Source organism: Mobula birostris, chromosome 22 (assembly GCF_030028105.1).
Source record: "Mobula birostris isolate sMobBir1 chromosome 22, sMobBir1.hap1, whole genome shotgun sequence".
NCBI lineage: Eukaryota > Metazoa > Chordata > Chondrichthyes > Myliobatiformes > Myliobatidae > Mobula > Mobula birostris.
This window is the reverse complement of record NC_092391.1, coordinates 42,145,897-42,168,086: the sequence shown is the minus strand read 5'-3', so window position 1 is coordinate 42,168,086 and position 22,190 is coordinate 42,145,897. Positions and strand designations below refer to the sequence as shown.

The 22,190-nt window shown below is 42.4% G+C and overlaps 1 protein-coding gene across 4 annotated transcripts in view; it reads left to right on the top strand.

Moving 5' to 3' along the window:
- Nucleotides 1–20,029: 20,029 nt before the first annotated feature.
- Nucleotides 20,030–22,190, top strand: part of fkbp15b (FKBP prolyl isomerase family member 15b) — an 85,479-nt gene continuing 83,318 nt past the window's right edge. For 3 of the 4 annotated variants that reach the window (XM_072240545.1, XM_072240544.1, XM_072240543.1), the window contains exon 1: nt 20,031–20,147. In XM_072240545.1, the coding sequence (XP_072096646.1) occupies nt 20,092–20,147 (56 nt within the window). In that variant the 5' untranslated portion in view covers nt 20,031–20,091. Of the gene's footprint in view, nt 20,148–22,190 lie in introns of all 4 variants that reach the window. The other variant, XM_072240547.1, reaches the window with a different exon arrangement.

Sequence of the window (22,190 nt, the reverse complement as noted above, 5' to 3'; positions counted from 1 at the left end):
CTTCCTGACTTATTACCTCAAAAGATATTCTGATAAATGATGTTTGACCTAAAACTTTAACAGACTTTCTTTCCATAGATTCTGCCTGATCCATCTAAAGTTTTCAGCATTTTCTGTTTTTATTCCTGGCAGCAATTGTTTCTCTCTTGTAGTGAGTAGTAAGAACATATAAATTGTTTTTTAAAAAAAGGCAGACGGATACAACTTAGTGTAAACAAATGTGAAGTGATGTACTTTGGAAGGAACCACAAAGATAGTATCTACAGTACTGTGCAAAATTCTTAGGCATCCTAGGTTGTTTACGTAAGTTTTGTTTTAGCTGTTTATTTTTTGTCTTGTACTTTAGTATATCAGTAGAAAAGAACACATTTTAAATTCCAAATATTCATTTTCCAAAAAATTAGATGTTACAGAGAAATTATTATATTTCATGAAAGAAACTAACATATTAAGTAATAGATCTCTTCTCAACTAAAAATTAGATTACTTTGTAGATACTGTATATTGCCCAGTGCATGGTTAAAGAAAGGTAACAAGCAGATTGCTAATGATCAATGCCATAATGAGTCGAAAGAACTAAACTGATTAGCTAAAACAAAAATGGTTGGAGAAGGAATCAGTCTGGGTGAAGGACAACCGAACTAAAAGGTGAGGGTGTGGCAGATGTAACAGTTTAACCTTCGTACCGTCAATTCTTCTTATTTTTTTGGCGTGTGCATGCATGCGTGTGCGATGTTGGCGGAATGATGTCTTTTTCATGCCTTTTCAAGGCGCGGAGCGAGAGAGAGAGACGGTGTGGCGCGCCACTCCCCACACAGACACCTGGCAGTACTTTTCCCTTTATTTTATGAGGTCGAGTTGCGATCTCGACACTCAACCTGGCACAGATGGAAAGCGTACTCAGGAGCGGACCCGGCTGGGTTCGAACCCAGGAACCTCCTTTCCAGAGTCCGGTGCTGATGTCATTGGGTCACCAGTCAGCCCCGAATCGTCAATTCTTACACCATGGCAAAAGTGAGCATCAGCAAGGTCTCTCCCAAGCAGAAATTTTACAGCAGACAGGAGTTTCAAGATGTGCTGTCCAAGCTCTTCTGAAAAAGCACAAAGAAACGGGCAAGGTTGAGGACCAGAAACACAGTTGTCAGCCATGGAAATTGAGTGCAGCAGACAAGAGATACATCAAACTGACATCCCTTCTAAATCAGAAGTCCAACACTGCTTTCAGCTCTGAATTCACAGAAGTCACTGAAACCCAAATATACCCCACTACGGTCCAATAAAGACTTGCCAGAAGTCTTCATGGAAGAGTTGTTGCTGAAAAAACACTCCTCCGAAGTGGAAACAAAGCCAAGAGACTCACCTATGCACAAAAAACACTAGGACTGGCATGCTGAACAATGGCTGCAAGTGCTCTGGACAGATGAGCTAAAATTTGAAACTCTTGGTTCAAACAGGAGGCAGTTTGTCCTTAGAGGAGCGGGAGAGTGCGACATGGATGAGTGTCCGCAGCCTACAGTGAAGCACGGTGGAGGTTCCCTGCAGGTTTGGGTCTGCATTGAATTAATGGAATCCTCAAAGCTGAGAAGTACAAGCAGATTCTTATCCATCACACAATACCACCAGGGAGGCATCTAATCGATCCCAACTTTATCCTGCAGCAGGACAATGACCCCAAACACACAGCCAAAGTCAAAAAGAACAATCTTCAGTGAAAAAGAGAACAAGGATTTCTGCAACAGATAGTGTGGCCTCCACAGAGCCCTGATCTCATCATCGAGGCTGTCTGGAATTACCTGGAGAGACAGTGAAGTCTGCAGAAGATGTTCTCCAAGATGCTTGGAACAACCTACCGGCCAATTTTCTTATAAAACGGCATGACAGCAATCTAAGAGAATTCATGCAGTTTTAAAGGCAAAGAGTGGTCACACCAAATATTGATTTGATGTTGCTTTTAACTGTTTACTGCTCTTCATAATAATTTTTGTTTTGATATTTAGAAACATTTCATTTAATTATTCTCGAAAGCATCTTTGCTCTACAAATTTTTTTTATGTGTGCCTAAGACTTTTGCATAGTGCTGTAATTGGTGCTGCTTTGAGGTGGTTGCATCTCACAAATTTTTGCTGATAACGGCAAGTTCATAAAGTTATGAGAGTTGTGTTATACATAAATAGGAGCATTCTAACAAAGATAACTTTGGAGGCTGATCCTCAACTACAGATTTGTGAACAATTTTGGCCACCACATTTTAGGTTTACTGGGAAGATATAAGGGGTAAAATATTGCAATTATGCAGAGAGTTTAAAAAATCTATGCCCTTAAATCAGGAAAGTGAAGGGGAGAACAAATAGAAGAATTAATATTTTGAAGAATTTTAACTGAGAGCATGAGAAATAAAGACTATTTCCTCTGGCAAGCAGGTCAGCAACCAGAAGTTATAAAGTTATTATGACTACCATATAACTGGAGGGGGAATTAGGAGATTTATTTTTTCATGAATAATTATGATCAGGAATGTGCTAATTATAATAGTGGTAGAAGCAGATACAAAACATTTGAAATGTAGTTGGACGTGTATTTGAAAAGGACTCATTTTCAGAGTTACAGGGAAAAAATGGATTTTTAAAATTTTTCTTATAAGAACAAAGATGAAATTTGTGTTTAATTGGGCTGTTCTTTCAGCAAATGATTTTGGCTGAATAGCTGCCTTCTGTGTTGTTGGTGTCTGTGATTCTGTTTCCAATGTAATTGTTTTAAAAGATTAGGCAATATTTTAAAATCAATATTCTGTGTTTGTGGAAAAGAAAAACATTAACAGAAGACAATGCAAAGCATAAAGTGTGAAGGTGAGTGGTGTTACTGTCCTTGAGTGATTACATTCTGGAAGCCCTGTCAGAAATTTGTGGGTTCAAGCCCCAGCCCAGAGTCTTGAGCACAAAACACTGGATCACAAGAAGCTGCAGAAGACTTTAGACTCAGCCAGCTCCATCACAGGCACATTTCTCCCCACCACTGAGGACATATATAAGAGGCACTGACTCAAGAAGGCAGTATGCTTCTCTAAGGATTCTCACCATCCGGGACATAACCTCTTCTCTTTATCTGTATCAGGAAGGAGATTCAGGAGCTTTGAGACCCATGCTCAATGACTCAGAAACAGCTTCTTCCTTTCTGCTGTCAGATTGGTCTATGAACCCATGAATATTACCTTGTGAATCCCATTTTAAACATATTTATATTTGTAATTTATACTAATTTTTATGTCCTTGTATTAGAATGATTTTAGAGGTTAGCACATATAGCAATTAACCTTTATTGGCTTCAGCCACTAACTTTCAGATCTGAATATGCATTGAAGATTAAATTTCAAATGCAGCTCAGAACAGTAAAATGTAGACTAGACAGACCAAGAAACAGGCACTTAACTAACTGTCCATATATGCTCGACTCCAATTAACATTCCACTACATGGATATAACAGTAATTAGCACTATTTAGAGTGTGATGGTGGGAAGATCCAGGCAGTTGAAACTGTTACATGTAGTTCAAAGGAAGCATTGTAAATATGGATTTGTTTGAATTGCCCTGAATTTTTCTTCGATCTTTAGCAGAAGAAATGTCTGTAGGGCTGGGTCAAGTAGACCTTGCTGCAAAAGGGTCTCTCTAAAGACTTGGCCTCCACAGCTGCCTGTGGCAAAGGAATCCTCAAATTCACCATTCTCTAGCTAAAGAAATCCCTCCTCATCTTAAACACAAAACAATCTGCAGATGCTGGGATCAAAGCAACACTTACAACATGCTGGAGGAACCCAGCAGGTCGGGCAGCATCAGTGGAAACGATGAGTCGACGTTTCGGGCCGGAACCCTTCGTCAGGACTGAACAAAGAAGGAGGGGGAAGGATTTGAAGAATGCTTGTATGTTCAGTTGAAAGACTAGTAATTTGAAAGACAAAGGGGTAGGGGAGGGGAAGCAGGGACATCATAGGCAGGAAAACAATGGGTAATAGAAGAAGGAGGCGGAACCATGAGGGAGGTGACGGGCAGCTGGGGGAGGGGGCAGAGTGAAATAGGGATAGAGGAAGGGAGGGGAGGGAATTACCAGAAGTTGGAGAATTCCATGTTCATACCAGGGTGCTGGAGACTACCTAGACGGTGTATGAGGTGTTGCTCCTCCAACCTGACTTTAGCCTCATTATGGCAGTAGAGGAGGCCATGTATGGACATATCTGAATGGGAATGGGAAGCAGAGTTGAAGTGGGTGGCTACCGGGAGATCCTGTCTGTTATGGTGGATGGAGTGGAGGTGCTCGACGAAGGGGTCCCCCAATCTGCGTCGGGTTTCACCGATACAAAGGAGGCCGCACCGGCAGCACCGGATGCAATAGATGACCCCAACAGACTCACAAGTGAAGTGTTGCCTCACCTGGAAGGACTGTTTGGGCCCTGAATGGTGGCAAGAGAGGAGGTGTAGGGACAGGTGTAGCACTTACGCTTACAGGGATAAGTGCCGGGTGGGAGATCCTTGGGGATGGACGTGCGGATAAGGGAGTCGTGGAGGGACCGATCCCTGCGGAAAGCGAAGAGGGGTGGAGAGGGAAAGATGTGCATAGTGGTGGGGTCCTGTTGAAGGTGGTGGAAGTTGCGGAGGATAATGTGCTGGATCCGGAGGCTGGTGGGGTGGTAGGTAAGGACAAGGGGAACTCTGTCCCTGTTGTGGTTGCGGGAGGATGGGGTGAGGGCATCATTGATGACGGTAGAAGGGAAACCACGATCCTTAAAGAAAGAGGACATTTGAGATGTCCTGGAATGGAAAGCCTCATAAAGCCAATAAAACCCACTGACTCTCATACCTACCTCAACTATACCTCTTCCCACCCCGCCACATGCAAAAATGCCATTCCCTATTCTCAGTTCCTCCATCTCCGCCGCATCTGCTCCAAGGATGAGGCTTATCCTCCGCATCTAACGCCACCTTCAACAGAACCCCACCACTGAGCACATCTTTCCCTCTCCACCCCTCTCCGCTTTCCGCAGGGATTGATCTCTCCATTACTCCCTTATCTGCACGTCCATCCCCACAGATCTCCCACCCAGCACTTATCCCTGTAAGCATAAGTGCTACACCTGTCCCTACACCTCCTCTCTTGCCACCATTCAGGGCCCCAAACAGTCCTTCCAGGTGAGGCAACACTTCACTTGTGAGCCTATTGGGGTCATCTATTGCATCCGGTGCTCCCGGTGCAGCCTCCTCTACATCGGTGAAACCCGACGCAGATTGGGGGACCGCTTCGTCGAGCACCTCCACTCCGTCCGCCACAACAGACAGGATATCCCGGTAGCCACCCACTTCAACTCTGCTTCCAATTCCCATTCAGATATGTCCATACATGGCCTCCTCTACTGCCATGATGAGGCTAAACTCAGGTTGGAGGAGCAAGACCCCATATACTGTCTAGGTAGTCTCCAACCCCTTGGTATGAACATGGAATTCTCCAACTTCCGGTAATTCCTCCCCTCCCCCTTCTCTATCCCTATTTCACTCTGCCCTCTCCCCCAACTACCTCCCTCATGGTTCCGCCTCCTTCTTCTACCCATTGTTTTCCTGCCTATGACATTTCTGCTTTCCCTCCCCCTCCCCTTTGTCTTTCAAATTACTGGTCTTTCAACTGAACATACAAGCATTCTTCAAATCCTTCCCCCTCCTTCTTTGTTCAGTCCTGACGAAGGGTTCTGGCCCGGAACGTTGATTCATCATTTCCATTGATGCTGCCCAACCTGCTGAGCTTCTTCAGCGTGATGTGAGTGTTCCCTCCTCATCTCCGTTCTAAAAGGACACCCCTCTATTCTGAGGCTGTTTCCTCTAGTCATAGACTCTCCCACCACAGGAAACATCCTCCCCACATCCACTCTATCAAAGCCTTTCACCATACGATAGGCTTCAATTAGGTCACCCCTCATTCTTCTGAATTTTAGTGAATACAGGCCCAGAGCTATTAAATGTTCTTTATATGACAAGCCCTTTAATCCTAGAATCACTTTCATGGACCTCCTTTGAACCCTCTCCAGTTTCAGCACATTCTTTCTAAGATAAGGGGTCTGAAACTGATCCAAATACTCCAAGTGAGTCCCCACCAGTGCTTTATAAAGTTTCAACATTACATCCTTGCTTTTATATTCTGGTCCTCTCAAAATGAATGCCAACATCGCATTAGCCTTCCTCACCACTGACTCAACCTGAAAATCTGCCTTTTGGGAATCCTGCGCAAGGACTCCTAAGTCCCTTTGCATCTCAGTTTTTTGTATTTTCTCTCAATTTAGAAAACACTTTCATTTCTTCTACAAAGCACATGACCATACACTTCCCGACATTGTATTCCATCTGCAATTTCTTTGCCCATTCTCCTAATCTGTCTAAGTCCTTCTGTAGCCTCTCTACTTCTTCAAACCTATGTGCCCCTCCACCTATCTTCATATAGTCTCCAGTCTTTGCAACAAAACCATCAATTCTGTCATCTAAATCGTTGACATACAGCTCAAAAAGAATCGGTTCCAACATAGACCCATGTGGAACACCACTAGTCACTGGCAGCCAACCAGAAAAGGTCTCCTTTATTGCCACTTTTTGGCTCCTGCCAATCAGTCACTGCTTTATCCATGCTAGAATCTTTCCTGTAATACCATGGGCTCATAATTTGTTAAGCAGACTCATGCGTGGCACCTTGTCAAAGGCCTTCTGAAAATCCAAGTACACAACATCAACCAATTATCCTTTGTCTCTCCTTCTTGTTATTTCTTTAAAGAATTTTAACACGTTTGTGAGGCAATTTCATTCCTTGAGGAAAACTTGCTGACTACGGCCGATTTTATCATGTGCTTCCAAGTACCCTGGGACCTCATCCTTAATAATGACTCCAACATCTTCCCAACCACTGAGGTCAGACAAACTGGCCTATAGTTTCCTTTCTTCTGCTTCTCCCCCTTCTTGAAGAGTGCAGTGATATTTGTAATTTTCCAGTCCTCCGGAACCATTCCAAAATCTAGTGATTCTTGAAAATCATTCCAAATAACTCCACAATCTCTTTAGCTACAGAACTCTGGGATGTAGTCCTGCTGGTCCAGGTTACTTATCTAGCTTCAGACCTTTCCAAGCACCTTCTCTTTAGTAATAGTAACCACACTCACTTCTGTCCCGACACTCTTGAATTTCTGGCATACTGTTGGTGTCCTTCACAATGAAGATTGACGCAAAATACTTATTGAGTTTGTCTGCTATATCTTTGTCCCTCATTACTACCTCTGCAGCATCATTTTCCAGTGGTTTGATAGCCAATCTCGCTTCTATTTTACTCTTTATATAAAATCTTTAAAACAACTTTTGGTATCCTCTTTAATGTTATTGGCAAGTTTACCATATTTCATCTTTTCTCTCATTGTTTTTCAGGTGCCTTATGTTGTTTTTTTTATATGCTTCCCAATCCTTTAGTTTCCCACTATTTTTTGCTATAACGTATGCCTTTTCTTTTGCTTTTATGCTGTCTTTGATGTCCCTTATCACTCACAATTTCTTCATCCTCCTTTAAAATGCTTCTTCTTTGGGATAAATCTATCTTGCAGCTTCTGATTTGCTCCGAGAAACTCCAGCCATTGCAGCTCTGCTATCATCCCTGCTCGTGTTCCCTTCCAATCAACTTTGGCTACCTCCCCTCTCATGCCTCTGTAGTTCTCTTTACTCCACTGTAATACTGATTATCTGATTTTAGCTTCTCCTTCTCAAGCTTCAGGGAAAATTTTGTTATATTATGATCTCTGCTTCCTGAGAGTTCCTTTACCTGAAGCTCCCTAGTCAGATCTGGTTCATTACACAACACCTCATCCACAATTACCTTTTCCCTGGTGGGCTCAACCAGAAACTGCTCTAAAAAGCCATCTTGTAGGCATTCTACAAATTCTTCTCTTGGGGTCCAATGTCAACCCGAGCTTGCCAATTCATAGCATATTGAAACCCCACATGACTATCATAACTTTGCTCTTTTATATGCCTTTTCTATCTCCCATTGTAATCTGTACCCTATATCATGGCTACTGTTCGAAGGCCTGGGTATAACTCACATGGTCTTTTTACCCTTGCAGTTTCTTAACTCTACCCACAAGGATTCTAGATCTTCTGATCCTATGTTATCTCTTTCTATGTTATCTCAGATTTCATTTTTTACCAACAGAGCCATCCTACCTCATCTGCCTACTTGCCTATTCTTTTGATGCAATGTGTATCCTTGGATGTTAAGCTCCCAACTGTGACCTTCTTCCAGCTACGACTCAGTGATGCCCACATCATTCTTGCCAATGTCTAACTCTGCTATAAGATCGTCTACCTTATTCTGTATACCGTGTGCATTCAAATATAACACCCTCAATCCTGTATTCAGCACTCTTTTCAATTTTACTGGATGTTAAACTCTTATCCTTTTCTAAACCTTCTGTTTTAAAAAAAATATTCTGGAGACCTTTGTAACCTCCCTTACACTTTCCTTCCCTTTTACATTATCCTCTCTTTCCAAAGGGTTGAACCTATCCTCTTGCAATTTAGTATAAAGAAGGGAAGACAGCGGCTATACTTCATTAGGAGTTTGAAGAGATTTGGCATGTCAACAAATACACTCAAAAACTTCTATAGATGTACCATGGAGAGCATTCTGACAGGCTGCACCACTGTCTGATATGGGGCAGGGGGCTACTGCACAGGACTGAAAGCTGCAGAAGGTTGTAAATCTAGTCAGTTCCATCTTAGGTACTAGCCTACAAAGTATCCAGGACATCTTCAGGGAGTGGTGTCTCAGAAAGGCAGTGTCTATTATTAAGGACCTCCAACGTCCAGAGCTTGTCCTTTTCTCACAGTTACCATCAGGTAGGAGGTACAGAAGCCTGAAGGCACACACTCAGTGATTCAGGAATAGCTCCTTCCCCTCTGCCACCTGATTCCTAAATGAGCATTGAAGCTTTGGACACTACCTCACTTTTTTAAAATATACAGTTTTCTATTTTTTGCATGTTTTTAAAATCTATTTTGAATTTTTAAATCTATTTTAAATATACATATACCGTAATTAATTTACTTAGTTATTAATTATTACTATTATTTTTATTTCATTTATCATTAATTTTTTTCTATATTATGTATTGCATTGAACTGCTGCTGCTAACAAATTTCACATCACATGCTGGTGATAATAAACCTGATTCTGATTCTAAAGAAACACTTCAACCCATCCTGCGGAATGCAATTTTGTCCCATCAACTGCCCTTCCTCCCTCACTTTCTCACTAAATGCTATATCTACTTGAATATCAACTGCCCCATCCTCTGACCTATCACTCTGGTCCGCCCCCACCCCTGCCAAATTCGTTTAAACCCTCCCCAACAGCTCCAGCAAATTTATGTGAGGGGGACCAATATCCTTGCATTTCAATGTTCTTACAACTCACTTTTGCAGTTCTGAAAAAGGATCACAGGCTTGAAACAGCAACTGTTCCTCCTTCCACTGCTTCCTGATTTATTGAGGGTTTTCAGCTTTTATCTTGAGTAATTAAGTCCTCCTAGTCCAAAACAACTATACTGCTTTCTGAATTCAAACATTGAGGAACAGATATGTAATCAGATTAAGGAAATATGTAAAAATAATAGGGTTATTGTCATGGGAAATTTCAACTTCCCTAATATAGATGTTCTTAGTGCAAGGGGTTTCAATGGGGCAGAATTTGTTATGTGTATCCAGGAAGGTTTCTTAAATCAGTCTGTGGACAGTCTAACGGGGGGAGGGCCATACTGGACCTGGTATTGGGTAATGAGCCTGGCCAGGTGACTGACCTTTCAGTGGGAGAGCAGTTAATTTTCACGATAGCTATAGATTAGGACAGGTATGGTCCTTGTGGGAAAGTTTTAAATTTTTAAAAATTTCAAAATATACTTTATTCAAAAATAAAGTTATATACAATAAACCATTCAATAATGTTCCATCCTTTACATAAGTTTCCATCATAGTCTGTACATATCCATACTTATGGCCACCCACGTGGCCCTCCAGTTGTTCACCTTACCAGATCATCCTTGAGGGGTATACTCCCCGCCACCCGACCCCTCCCACTCCCCCGGGTGGAGAAACCTATACTGTGGTCCTTCCCCACCGGGCCCTTGCGGTGGCTGCACCGAGCTTCAGTGCATCCCTCAGCACGTACTCCTGCAGCCGAGAATGTGCCAGTCGGCAGCATTCTCCCACGGACATCTCCATGTGCTGGTAGATCATCAAGTTTCGGGCCAACCAAAGAGCGTCTTTCACCGAGTTGATGATCTGCCAGCAGCAGCGGATGTTGGTCTCCATGTGCGTCCCCGGGAACGGCCCGGAGATCAGAGAGTCCTCTGTTACGCAGCTGCTGGGGATGAAACGTGACACCAGCCCGTCCATCCTCCTCCACACCCTCTCTGCGAACTGACAGTATGCAAAGAGGTGGGTCACAGACTCCTCCTCACTGCAGTTGGAGTAGGGCAAAATATGAGGGCATTAGGCAGGAACTAAGAAGAGTTAATTGGGAATAATTTTTTTCCTGGCAAGTCCACATCAGGCATGAGATTGCACAGAGTACAGGAAAGGTATGTTCCTGTTAGAAGGAAGGACAGGATGTGGCCTAACTGTCTCACTGGTCTGTTTATCTAAACTGGACTGTTTCCAAACCATCACGCTACCCTCCCTTACAAAGATTGTTTCCACCATGAAACCTGCAACCTGCCCTTTTGACATTGTCTCCACTGCCCTCCTGAAGGATGTCTTTGACGTAGCCGGTCCCAGCCTCTTCTCTACTATCAACAGCTCCCTGGCCACTGGTACCGTTCCAACCTGCTTCAAGCACATTGTGGTCCAGCCCCTCCTGAAAAACCCAACTTAGACCCTACCTTACCTAGTAACTACAAACCTATTTCTAAACTTCCATTCCTGTCAAAGGTTCTCGAAAAGGTTATTCTTAGTCAATTGCTGCCCTACCTACACCAAAACAACATATTGGAAAGATTTCAGTCAGGTTTTAAGGCTTATCATAGCACAGAGTCTGCACTGCTGAAAGTGTACAATGATCTTCTCCTCTCTACCAACTCAGGTGACTCTGCCATCCTAATTCTTCTGGACCTCAAGCACAGCATTTGATACTGTGGGTCATGCCATTTTAATAGACTGTCTCCAGTACGGGGTTGATGGCACTGCCTTGAACTGGTTCACATCCTACCTCAAAAATAGCTTCTCCATCAACATAGGCAAATTTTCCTCTTCTCCAGCTAGTTTCTCCTGCGGGGTCCCACAAGGTTCCATTCTAGGTCCCATTCTTTTCTCTGTATACATGCTTCCCCTCGGCCAAATCATTCAAAAACACAACATTTTCTTCCATTGTTATGCTGACGACACACAGCTTTATCTCCCCTCGAAACCAAACGACCAATCAAATCTAGTCAGCCTCATGAACTGCCTTGAGGACATAAAGTGTTGGATGTCACAGAACTTCCTACAGCTGAACGAAGGCAAGTCTGAAGTTGTCCTATTTGGCCCCGCTGACTCTATCAAAGTGATTACCAACAGTCTTGGTAACCTGTCCACCCTTGTCAAAAACCTTGGTGTGATATTTGATTCCACCTTTAAGTTTGACAAGCAAGTTAATGCAGTAGTAAAAGCCAGTTTTTTCCAGCTTCATACCATTGCCAAAATAAAGTCATTTCTCTCTTTCAAAGATCTCGAGAAAGTCATCCATGCCCTTATATCCTCCCGCTTGGACTACTCCAACTCCCTGTATACTGGGATTAGTCAGTCATCCCTGTCCTGCCTGCAACTTGTCCAGAACGCCGCAGTCAGGCTCCTGACAGGTGCCCGAAAGAGGGACCGTATTACTTCTATCCTGGCCTCTCTCCACTGGCTACCAGTATGATTATGAAGACACGCAGTCCTCTATTATTGTCATTTAGTAATGCATGCGTTAAGAAATGATACAATATTTCCTCCGATGTGATATCACAAAACACAAGACAGACCAAGACTGAAAAAACTGACAAAACCACATAATTATAACATATAGTTACAACAGTGCAACAATACCATAACTTGATGAAGAAGTCCATGAGCACAGTAAAAGTTCAAAGTCTCTCAAATGGCCCACATCTCACGCAGACGGGAGAATGAAGAAAAGCCATGCCCGACCACAATCCGTCTCTGAGTCATCCGAAAACTTTGAGCCTATAAGCTGTGTGCCTTGTTGTTTGTATCTGTGTTTCTTGTATTTGTGATTTTAGCTACCTGTTATGGTTTGTATAGCACTTTGGTCATCATGGGTTGTTTTTAAATGTGCTTTATAAATAAATTTGACTTGACTTGACTTGATAAGAAAACCTTGGATGTCTAGAGAAGTGATGAATTTAGTCAAGAAGAAAAAGGAAACATATGTAAAGTTTTGAAAGCTGGGATTAAATGAAGCACATGAGGAGCATAAAGAAGCCAGAACTGAACTAAAGAAGGGAATTAAGAAAGTTAGGAGAAGTCCTTAGCAAGTAGGATCAAGGTGAACCCGAAGGTATTCTAAGGATGAATTCTAAGGATAAAATGGGAACATTTGCTTGGATGTGGAGAATGTGAGGTACGTAATGAGTACTTTGCTTCAGTATTTACCAAGGAAAAGAATGTAGAGGACCAGGAGATCAGTGCCAAGCATATAAGTACATTAGGGTGTTTAGAGGTCAAGGAGGAGGAAGTGTTAGGCCTTGTAATGAGTGTTATGGTGGATAAGCCCCCTGGGCCTGATGGGATTTACCCCAGGTTTTGAGAAGGGAGCAAGAAAAAAAAACTATAGACTGGTAAGTCTCTCATCAGTTGTAGGGAAATTGCTGGAGAAAATTCTTAGGGATGGGATATGTGAGCATTTGGAAACCCATGGTCTAATTAGGGAGAGCCAGCATGGCTTTGTGCTGGCAGGTTGTGTTTTACCAACTTGATTGAGTTTTTTTAACAAAGTGATGAGAGAGATTGATGAGGATCAGGCAGTGGACGTTGTCTGCATGGATTTTAGTAAGGCTGACAAAGTCTCTCATGGGAAACTAATGCAGAAGATTAAGATGTATGGGGTCCATGGTGAATCGACTTTTTGGATTCTGAACTGGCCTGCGCATAGAAGACCGAGGATAGTGATTGAAGGGACTTATTCGAGCTGGAGGTCTGTATTTAGTGGTTTCCACAGGGGTCTGTGCTGGGGCCTCTGCTGTTTGCGATGGATATAAATGACCTGGATGAAACTGTAGATGTGTGGGTTAGCAAGTTTGTGGATGATAACAAGATTGGTGGAGTTGTGGACAGTGTAATATGGAGCAGTTGCAGATATGGGCAGAGAAATGGCAGATGGAGCTTAACCCAGATAAATGTGAGGTGTTGCTCCTTTGTAGGGCAAATGCTAGGAGACAGTAGTACACTGTTAATGGCAAAATCCTTAACAGTGTGGCTGAGCAGAGAGATCTTGGGATCCAAGTTCATAGCTCCTTGAAAGTGGCTACACAGGTTGATAAGAAGGCTTGTGGAATGCTTGCTTTTATTAGGCGAGGCATTGAGTTCAAAAGTCAGGAGGTTATGTTGCCACTTTATAAAACTCTGGTTAGGCCACATCTGGAGTATTACATACAGTTCTGGTTGCCCCTCTATTGGAAGGATGTTGAGGCTTTGGAGAGAGTGCAGAAGAGGTTTAACAGGATACTGCCTGATTTAGAGGGCATGAGCTATAAAATTAGGTTGTTTTCTTTGGAGGGGTGGAGACTGAGGGTAGATCTGACTGAGGTTTATAAGATTATGAGAAATATATAGACAGGTTGTATCTGTTTTCCAGGGCTGAAAAGTCTAACTGAAGAGGGTATACATTGAAGGTGAGAAAGAGTAGGTTCAAGGTCGGTGTGAGGGGTAAGCTTTTTACTCAGAGAGTGGTGAATGCCTGGAATGTGCTGCCTGGTATGGTGGTAGAGGCAAATACTTTATAGGCTTTTGAGATGTTTGCATAGGTTATAAGAATCCTGGGCTTGGGCAGGTTGCGTTCACTGGAAACTGCATTTCCAGGAATTTAGAAGAATGAAATATTATCTGAGGAAGGTGTGTAGGTGAGAGAAAAACAATCTCCAAAGTGGGAAAATAATCTGAACATTAGAATTAGGCTAGTCAGGTGAAAAACCTGGAAGCATTTTTAATGCAAATGTTAATGAAGTCTGAAACATTCCCAATAAACCCTCTTCCAACCAAAAAAAAACTGTTATATTGGGTTTGAAGCACCATCATAACCACGATAGACCACTTGGGTTTTGACAGAGTCCAAAGAAGGATCATCAACCTGAAATATTAACCCTTATGTCTTTGTTCACACAAGCTGCTTCACGGGCTGAATGCTTTTGACATTTTCTGTCTCTTGCACTTGAAATAAAATTATTTCTGATCTCTCCTGCGGCGGCCGATGTGCAATTACCATTGAGTCTGTTATGGAGCCAACACTCAGGTGAGGCTTCCTGAAATGGAAAACATGAAGGAATAAGGAGTAGTTTTAACAGGAGCAGAGGGGAAGGAGAATTGTTGATATCTGGAACCAACTGTCAGAGGAGGTGGTGAAATTAGATACAATTACTCTGCTTGAAACATTTAGACAAGCTTTAAATACACAAGGTATAGAAGGATATAGACCGAATACAGGCAAATGGAACTAGTTGGATTAACTTGGTTGGCCAGGACATGATCGGATAAAGGGTCTGTCTCTGTGCTGTGGAACTCCATGACTCTGAGGTCTCAAGAAAGGAGTAGAGCATTAAGGAATGAGTGCCAGGGAAAAGAAAGGCTGGGGATGGGAGCTGAGGCAAGATGGGAACTGGGAACTGGGGGCCTGAGGTGAAACAGAGAGCAGGGAGAGATAAATACTGAAAAATGGGGAGGGGCGGTTGGGAATAGAAGTAGATAGATTGGGAAATGGGGCCCCAGAAGAAACGAAAACTTGAGAATGAGTAAAGATGAGACCAGAGAATGGAAGGAAGATGGGTGAATGAGATTTTAAGAGAGTTGGGAGGTAAGGACCACATAAGTGGCAATGACCAGAAGATCCTGCTTGTTTGGGAGAGTATCAGAATATTTATGCTTTATCCAAAATTTTGATGAATAATGTCTAACACTATAAGTTTTAAACTTAATAATACCCCTTCCATTCACAAATCTTTCTTCTTACAATAAACTGAATTTATTTCTTCAGCTTGAACTGGATGCAAGCATTTTTATATAGAAAAGCGAAAAAGAGAATGTTGGGGATATTTGGAATGAGAATTGATATCACTGTTGTGAAATTTGCTGTCTTTGCGGTAACAGTACAATGCGATACATAATAATAGAGGGAAAAGAAACTGAAATCCAGTAACTATATATAAATTAAGTAAATAGTACAAAAATAAAAGAAAAAGTAGCGATGTAGTGTTTGTGGGTTCAAAGTCCATTCAGAAACCTGATGGTGGAGGGGAAGAGGCTGTTCCTGAAACATTGAGTGCATGCCTTCAGGCTTCTGTACCTCCTTCCTGCTGCTGCTAATGATAACAGAGCACATCCTGAGTGATGAGGGTCCTCAGTGATTGATGCCACCTTTTTAAGGCTCCTTGAAGATGTCCAACAAATTATGTATTTTCTGTGGAGAGTGATGCAGCATTAAAGTTTCAAATTAATCACCAAATTAAAAGATCATCTGAAATAATTTTATCTAGTTTAAATCAGGAAACCTACAGCAATAGCAGGAGTAGGTCTTTCAAGTGTTCCCCGACTCCCACCATTCAATGTGATATCTATCTTAGTACCATCTTCCTGTGCCCTTTCATTTCTAGAAATCTATCTTTTTTAAAATGTATTTTTCAATTTGGCTTTCAATCTTAGACCATAAGACCCTAAGATAAAGGAGCAGAATTAGACCAATTAGGTCCATCGAATCTGCTCTACCATTTTATCATGGCCGATCCAAATTTCATCTCAGCCCCAATTTCCTGCCTTCTCCCCTTATCCCTTCATGCCCTAATCAATCCAGAATCTATCAACCTCTGTCTTAAATATGCATAAAGACTTGGCCTCCACAGCTGCCTGTGGCAAAGAATTCCACAGATTCACTGCCCTCTGGCTAAAGAAATTCCTCCTCATCTCCATTCCAAAAGGATGCCCCTCTATTCTGAGGTGTATCCTCTAGTTTTAGACTCTCCCATCATAGGAAACATCCTCTCCACATGCACTGTATCAAGTGCTTTCACCATATAATAGGTTTCAATGAGGTAACCCAACCTTCTTCTGAATTCTGGTGAATACTGGCTCAGAGCCATCAAATGCTATTCATATGGCAAGCCATTCAATCATGGAATCATTTTCATTAACCTTCTTTCGAAGATAAAGGCCTCAAAACTGCTCACAATACTCCAAGTGAGGCTTCACCAGTGCTTTATAAAGTCTCAACATTACATCCTTGCCTCTATATTCCAGTCCTCCTGAAATGAATACTAATATTGCATTTACTTTCCTCACCACAGATTCAACCTGCAAATTAACATTTATGAAATCCTGCACAAGCACTCTCAAGATCCTTTGTGCCTCCGTTTTTTGTATTCCCTCTTGATATAGAAAACACTCAATCCTTTAATTTCTTTGACCATAGTGCATGACCATACACTTCCTGACACTGTATTTCATCTGCCATTTCTTTGTCCATTCTCCCAATCTGTCTACATCCTTCTGTGGCCTTTCTACTTCCTTAAATCTACCTGCCCCTCCACCTTTCTTCATATTGTCTCCAAACTTTGCAAAAAAGCCATCAATTCTATCATACAAATCATTGACATATAACATTAAAATAATTGGTCCCAACACAGACCTCTGTGGAACCCCACTGGTCACTGACAGCCAACCAGAAAAGACTCCCTTTATTCCCACTCTTTGCCTCCTGCCAATTAGTCATTGCATTATCCATGCTAGAATCCTTCCTATAATACCAAGGGCTCTTAGCCTGATAAGCAGCCTCACGTGTGGCACCTTGTCAAAGGCCTTCTGAAAATCCAAGTACACAACATCAACCGATCCTCCTTTGTCTATCCTGCTTGATACTTCAAAGAATTCCAACAGATTTGAGAGGCAAGATTTTCCCTTGAAGAAACCATGCTGACTACGGCTGATTTTATCATGTACTTCCAAGTACCCTGGGATCTCATCCTTAATAATTGCTTCCAACATCTTCCCAACCACTGAGGTCAAACTAACTCTCCTATGGTTTCCTTTCTTCTGCCTCTTTCCCTTTTTGAAGAGTGGAGCGACATTTGTAATTTTCCAGTCTTACGGAACCAATCCAGAATCTAGTGATTTTGAAAGATTATTACTCATGCCTGCATAATCTCTTCAGTCACCTCTTTCAGAACTCCAGGGTGTACACCATCTGGTCCAGGTGATTTATCTACCTTCAGACCTTTCAGTTTCCCAAGAACCTTCTCTCTAGTAATGGTAACTTCACATGGTTCATGACCCCTGACACCTGGAACTTCCGTCATACTGTTTGTGAAGATTAAAACAAAATGCTTATTCAGTTCACCCACCATTTCCATGTCCACTATTGCTACCTCTCCAGCATTATTTTCCAGCGGTCTGATATCCACTCTCACCCCTCATTTACGCTTTAGGTATCTAAAGAACCTTTTGGTATCCTCTTTATTATTACTGGCTAGTTTACTTTCGCATTCCATCTTTACCTTGTTAATGGCTTTCCTTTTCAAATCTTTTTATTATTATTATTATTATTATCCAAAATTAACACAAATACATCGAAGTAAGCAACACTTACAATGTCTCAAGAAAAAAACGTTATTTTAAAGATTGAAAAAAAATTTGTGATTAAAAAAAAACCCTACTAAGCAAGAAAAAGTGGGGAAAAAAACCCCATTAGGTGTTAAACCCCGGAGCCATGCATCATACAAAAAGCTTCTAAAGATAAACATCAAACCGCCAGCAAGAAAAAAAAGTACCAAAAATTTACAATTAGATCGTGGAGAATATCTATCAATTAACTCAAATGATAATAACAAACAAATGAACCCCATCATCTTCTCAAAATCAAACATAGGTTCAAAGGTTTGACTTCTATTTTCTCCAAACTAAGACAGCATCACTTGTTAATGGCTTTTTAGTTGCTTTCTGTTGGTTTTTAAAAGCTTCCCAATCCTCTAACTTCCCACTAATTTTTGCTCTATTATATGCCCTCTCTTTGGCTTTTATGTTGGCTTTGACTTGTTAGCCACGGTTGTGTCATCTTTCCTTTAGAATACTTGTTCCTCTTTGGGATGTAAATATCATGTGCCTTCTGAATTGCTTCCAGAAATTCCAGCCATAGCTGGTCTGCCATCATTCCTGCCAGTGTTATTTTCCAATCAACTCTGGGCTACTGCTTTCTCATGTCTTCTGTCGCAGAGACTCCATGTTCACCACCCTTTAAGTGAAGAGAGTCTCCTTCTTTTCAGACTAGGTATTATACCTTGTATTCTAAGGCTGGGACAAACCAGGGAAAACATACTTCCTGCACCATGCTTGTTGAGCCCTGTTGGAACTTAGTACATTTCAATTAACCTGCACATTAGTGATTGCAGATCTCGTTGATCCCGACCTTCCTGTACCAAGATTGCCATAGCAGGAATTGGTCTGCTGAAATAAAAATCTAAATTTCTGTCAATTCTACTAACCACACTGCAGTTCCCAGCTTTCTCCCTATCCTTTTGAACAATTGCCATTCTTTATTTAGATCAGACAACACATATAATTTTTGTTATGGAAGCTTGTGACGAAGGTGGATTATCAGTACGGCTTAATTGATGGAGAACAGTAGTTCACCATTGGGAATACTTGTGTTATAAAGGTCCAATTATAAACGGAGGACAGAAGGATGAACACAGGGCCCTGGTGGAGGACTTTGTTAAACGGTGTAAACTGAATCATCTGCATTTCAACATTAGATTAGTAAGACAAAGGAGATGGTGATGAACTTTAAGGAAGACTAAGCCAGCATTGCTCCCTATTACTGTTGATGATGATGACATGGACGTGGTGAGGATGTACAAGTACCTGGGGGTGCACCTGGATGATAGGCTTGAGTGGAGCACCAACACATATAAGAAGGGCAGAGTCACCTCTACTTCCTGAGGAGACTGAGGTCCTTTGAAATATGCATGTTCTACCAGTCTGTTGTTGACAGTACAATCTTCTATGTGATGGTGTGCTGGGGCAATGCCATTAACACGGGTGATGCCAACAAGCTCAATAAACTGATTAGAAAGGCTGGCTCTATTATAGGAGTCAAACTGGACACACTGGAGACTGAGATAGTGCAAAGGATCCCACGGAAAATCCTGGACAATGTTTCTCACCCTCTGTGTGCTACCTTGGCTGAGCAGAGGAGCACTCTTAGTAATGGACTAAGACAACCGTGCTGCTCCAAAGAGCGCTGTAAGAAGTCATTCTTACCCTCGGCCATAATTCTCCACAATATGTCGACCTATAGGTGGGGAAGCGATGACACCCCCCCCCCCACCGTTAGACAGTTTGGGGTAACTTATTTTTTCTTCTTTCTGCTTGTCTTCTAATATCTTTATCTATGCTCCTGTAATGCTACTGTGAAACTGTAATTTCCTTTGGTATCAATCTATCAATTATCTGTTCTCTTACAACCCAGAAATCCAAACAGCTCAGCAGATGTTTGCTGAGTTCCGTTCGCACTATTAAGGTTCCGGCACTCTCTCATCCGAACCCAGTTCCGCCGCTCATGTCATAATTCAGCACGGAATTTATTACCCCGCCGCTGCCGCATGCCTCCCCGCTCACTTACCCCGGCGCCCTACTGCGCACGCGCAAACCCGAATGGCGCTAAAACCCCGTTTTTTAAAAGAATTACTTTGCGGCAGTTGGTGCGACAATTAGTTCGTGTTGACGGCAGCAGGTGATGTGTCAGCTGACGCTGCTGCCGGCGTGCTGGAGTGAGTGGCGGAGGCGGCGGTTGTCATGTCCTTGTTCGCGGCCGACGATGACGACGTGGATTTTCTGTCACCGAGTGGCGGGTGAGTGAATCGGCGGCGGCACTCTCCTGGTTTGATCTCCAGCTGAGGCTGTGAGAGCGAGGGGATCCGCTGGCTTCTATACCGGTGCGTACTTGGCCTGCGGGCGCTTCCCCCTTCCCGTCCGTGCCGCCGTGGGTCAAGGTAGGACTAACTCAACGGATAGCCAGCTGGAAGATGAGGTAGACGAGTTGCCGTCCTTGGTTTGACTTTATTCTAGAACTTCAAGCTGATGTGACTTGTTCCTTGGCTGTATGTTTCCAACAGGTTGGAGTTGGAGGCTTCCTGTTAAACACTTAATTAGACCTACTTCCCCTCTGAAACCTTTGCTGGAACAAAATCAAGTACAGTCCGCCTTTTTGTTTTTTTTTATTATTTGCACGTGAAAGCCAGCAGTATGAGAGACCGTGTTTGGCGAGCTGTCAGATTACTCCTGCTGGAAGTTTTGTTGAAGGACTTTGATCCAGATGCAGTCGAGGTATGTGTTATAATGATGTATGATTTGCAGGACTGCTTCAAGTTCTATGCTTCTCCATATCCCTGTACTCTTCACTTCTCTGGTATTGTATAGTTTATCTAGGGTTGATGGCATTTCTTTTAGGTACACCGTTTAACTTCCTCTTATTGTAATCCGTGATTTTCTTCCAAATTGTAAGGTCATAAGGGGAAGTGTTTGCTAATTGTGCAATGTTCATTACCATTCATGACTTTAACAACAAATCAAGCAATGCGTGCAGCAGGACCTGGACAATGTTCAGACATGGTCAAATGATGCCCATGCCTCAAAAAAATATGTAATCGATGAATCTGCCCAAAAGAGGGAATCTAACCACTTACTCTTGACATTGGTGTCACTACAGTCCATATTTTGGGGTCACCAATGACCACAAATTCAGCAGGACCGGCCACATAAATGGCATGACTTCAAGAGCAGGTCAGACTGGGTATCCTGCAATGCGTGACTCCTCTGTCGCTTGAAGGCCTCTCTTACCACCTGCAGTACACGAGTCAGGAGCCTGATGGAATGCAGCTTGGGCAACTCTTTGGAAGCTTCAGACTATCTGGGACACAGCAAACTGTTTGATTGGGATCCCATCAATCACCATGTGTCAACGGTGTACAGTGGTTGTTTTGTTCTCGGAATTTGACTTTGGAATACAGTTAGCTGCATGTCACACACTGATCTCAAGTGGAAAGATGCTCATAGAAGTTTCCTTCATCACTGTGTCCAACTCTTGGAACTCTGTCCAATAAAACTGTTGGGAGTACCTTTACTGGATGGTTGGAAATAAATCAAGAAGGTTGCTTCCTGTCATCTTCTCCAGAGCAAATGGGCAATAAGTGTTTGCTCTGCTGATGCAGCTCAGATCCAAAAAAAGGAAATGAAACACTCTCCCTCCATTACTCACTTGGGCTGTTGGCTCCCAGTGGAGCGTAGGCCTTCGATGACCTCCGGACTCCATTGTCCACTGAAGTCGATTCTATGGCTAGAGTGCATCTGTAATCTACTTTACAGGGGGGTTGTCCTACACAGCTTCAGCAGAGCCCTGTTGGCCGGCCTTACCTGTTTACACCCTTCATGATGGAGATGTAGAGTTGGACTTTGAGAGGTTCTTCCTCCTTTATTTGCCTTAATATTTCATGGTGAGTCAGTGTTGAATTTTGAAGCACTTTGGAATGTTTAATGTTAATCATGTTGTGTAAGTGTAACTGGACATAAGGCTGTCACAAAGTTTCACAGATGAATCCCAATTGGTAATGTTGCGGATGTTTAACATCTTCTGAGCAATCGAAGCATGGGATTTTTTTTTTTACAATAAATGACAACTGTATTGAGATATTGTGTAATATTGGTATTTCTTCACAGTTGAAAAGATAATGTGGAAAGTATTTGTATATAGAACTAAAGCAAACTATCCAACCTGTAACAGACTGCAGGAAGTTGGTGGGCAAAGCAACTATGACTTTGAAGTATTTGGGCTTGGAAACCTGTGCATTTCTTCCTGAGGGTAATTTGAGTCAAAGTATCTTAGTTAATATCCCTGC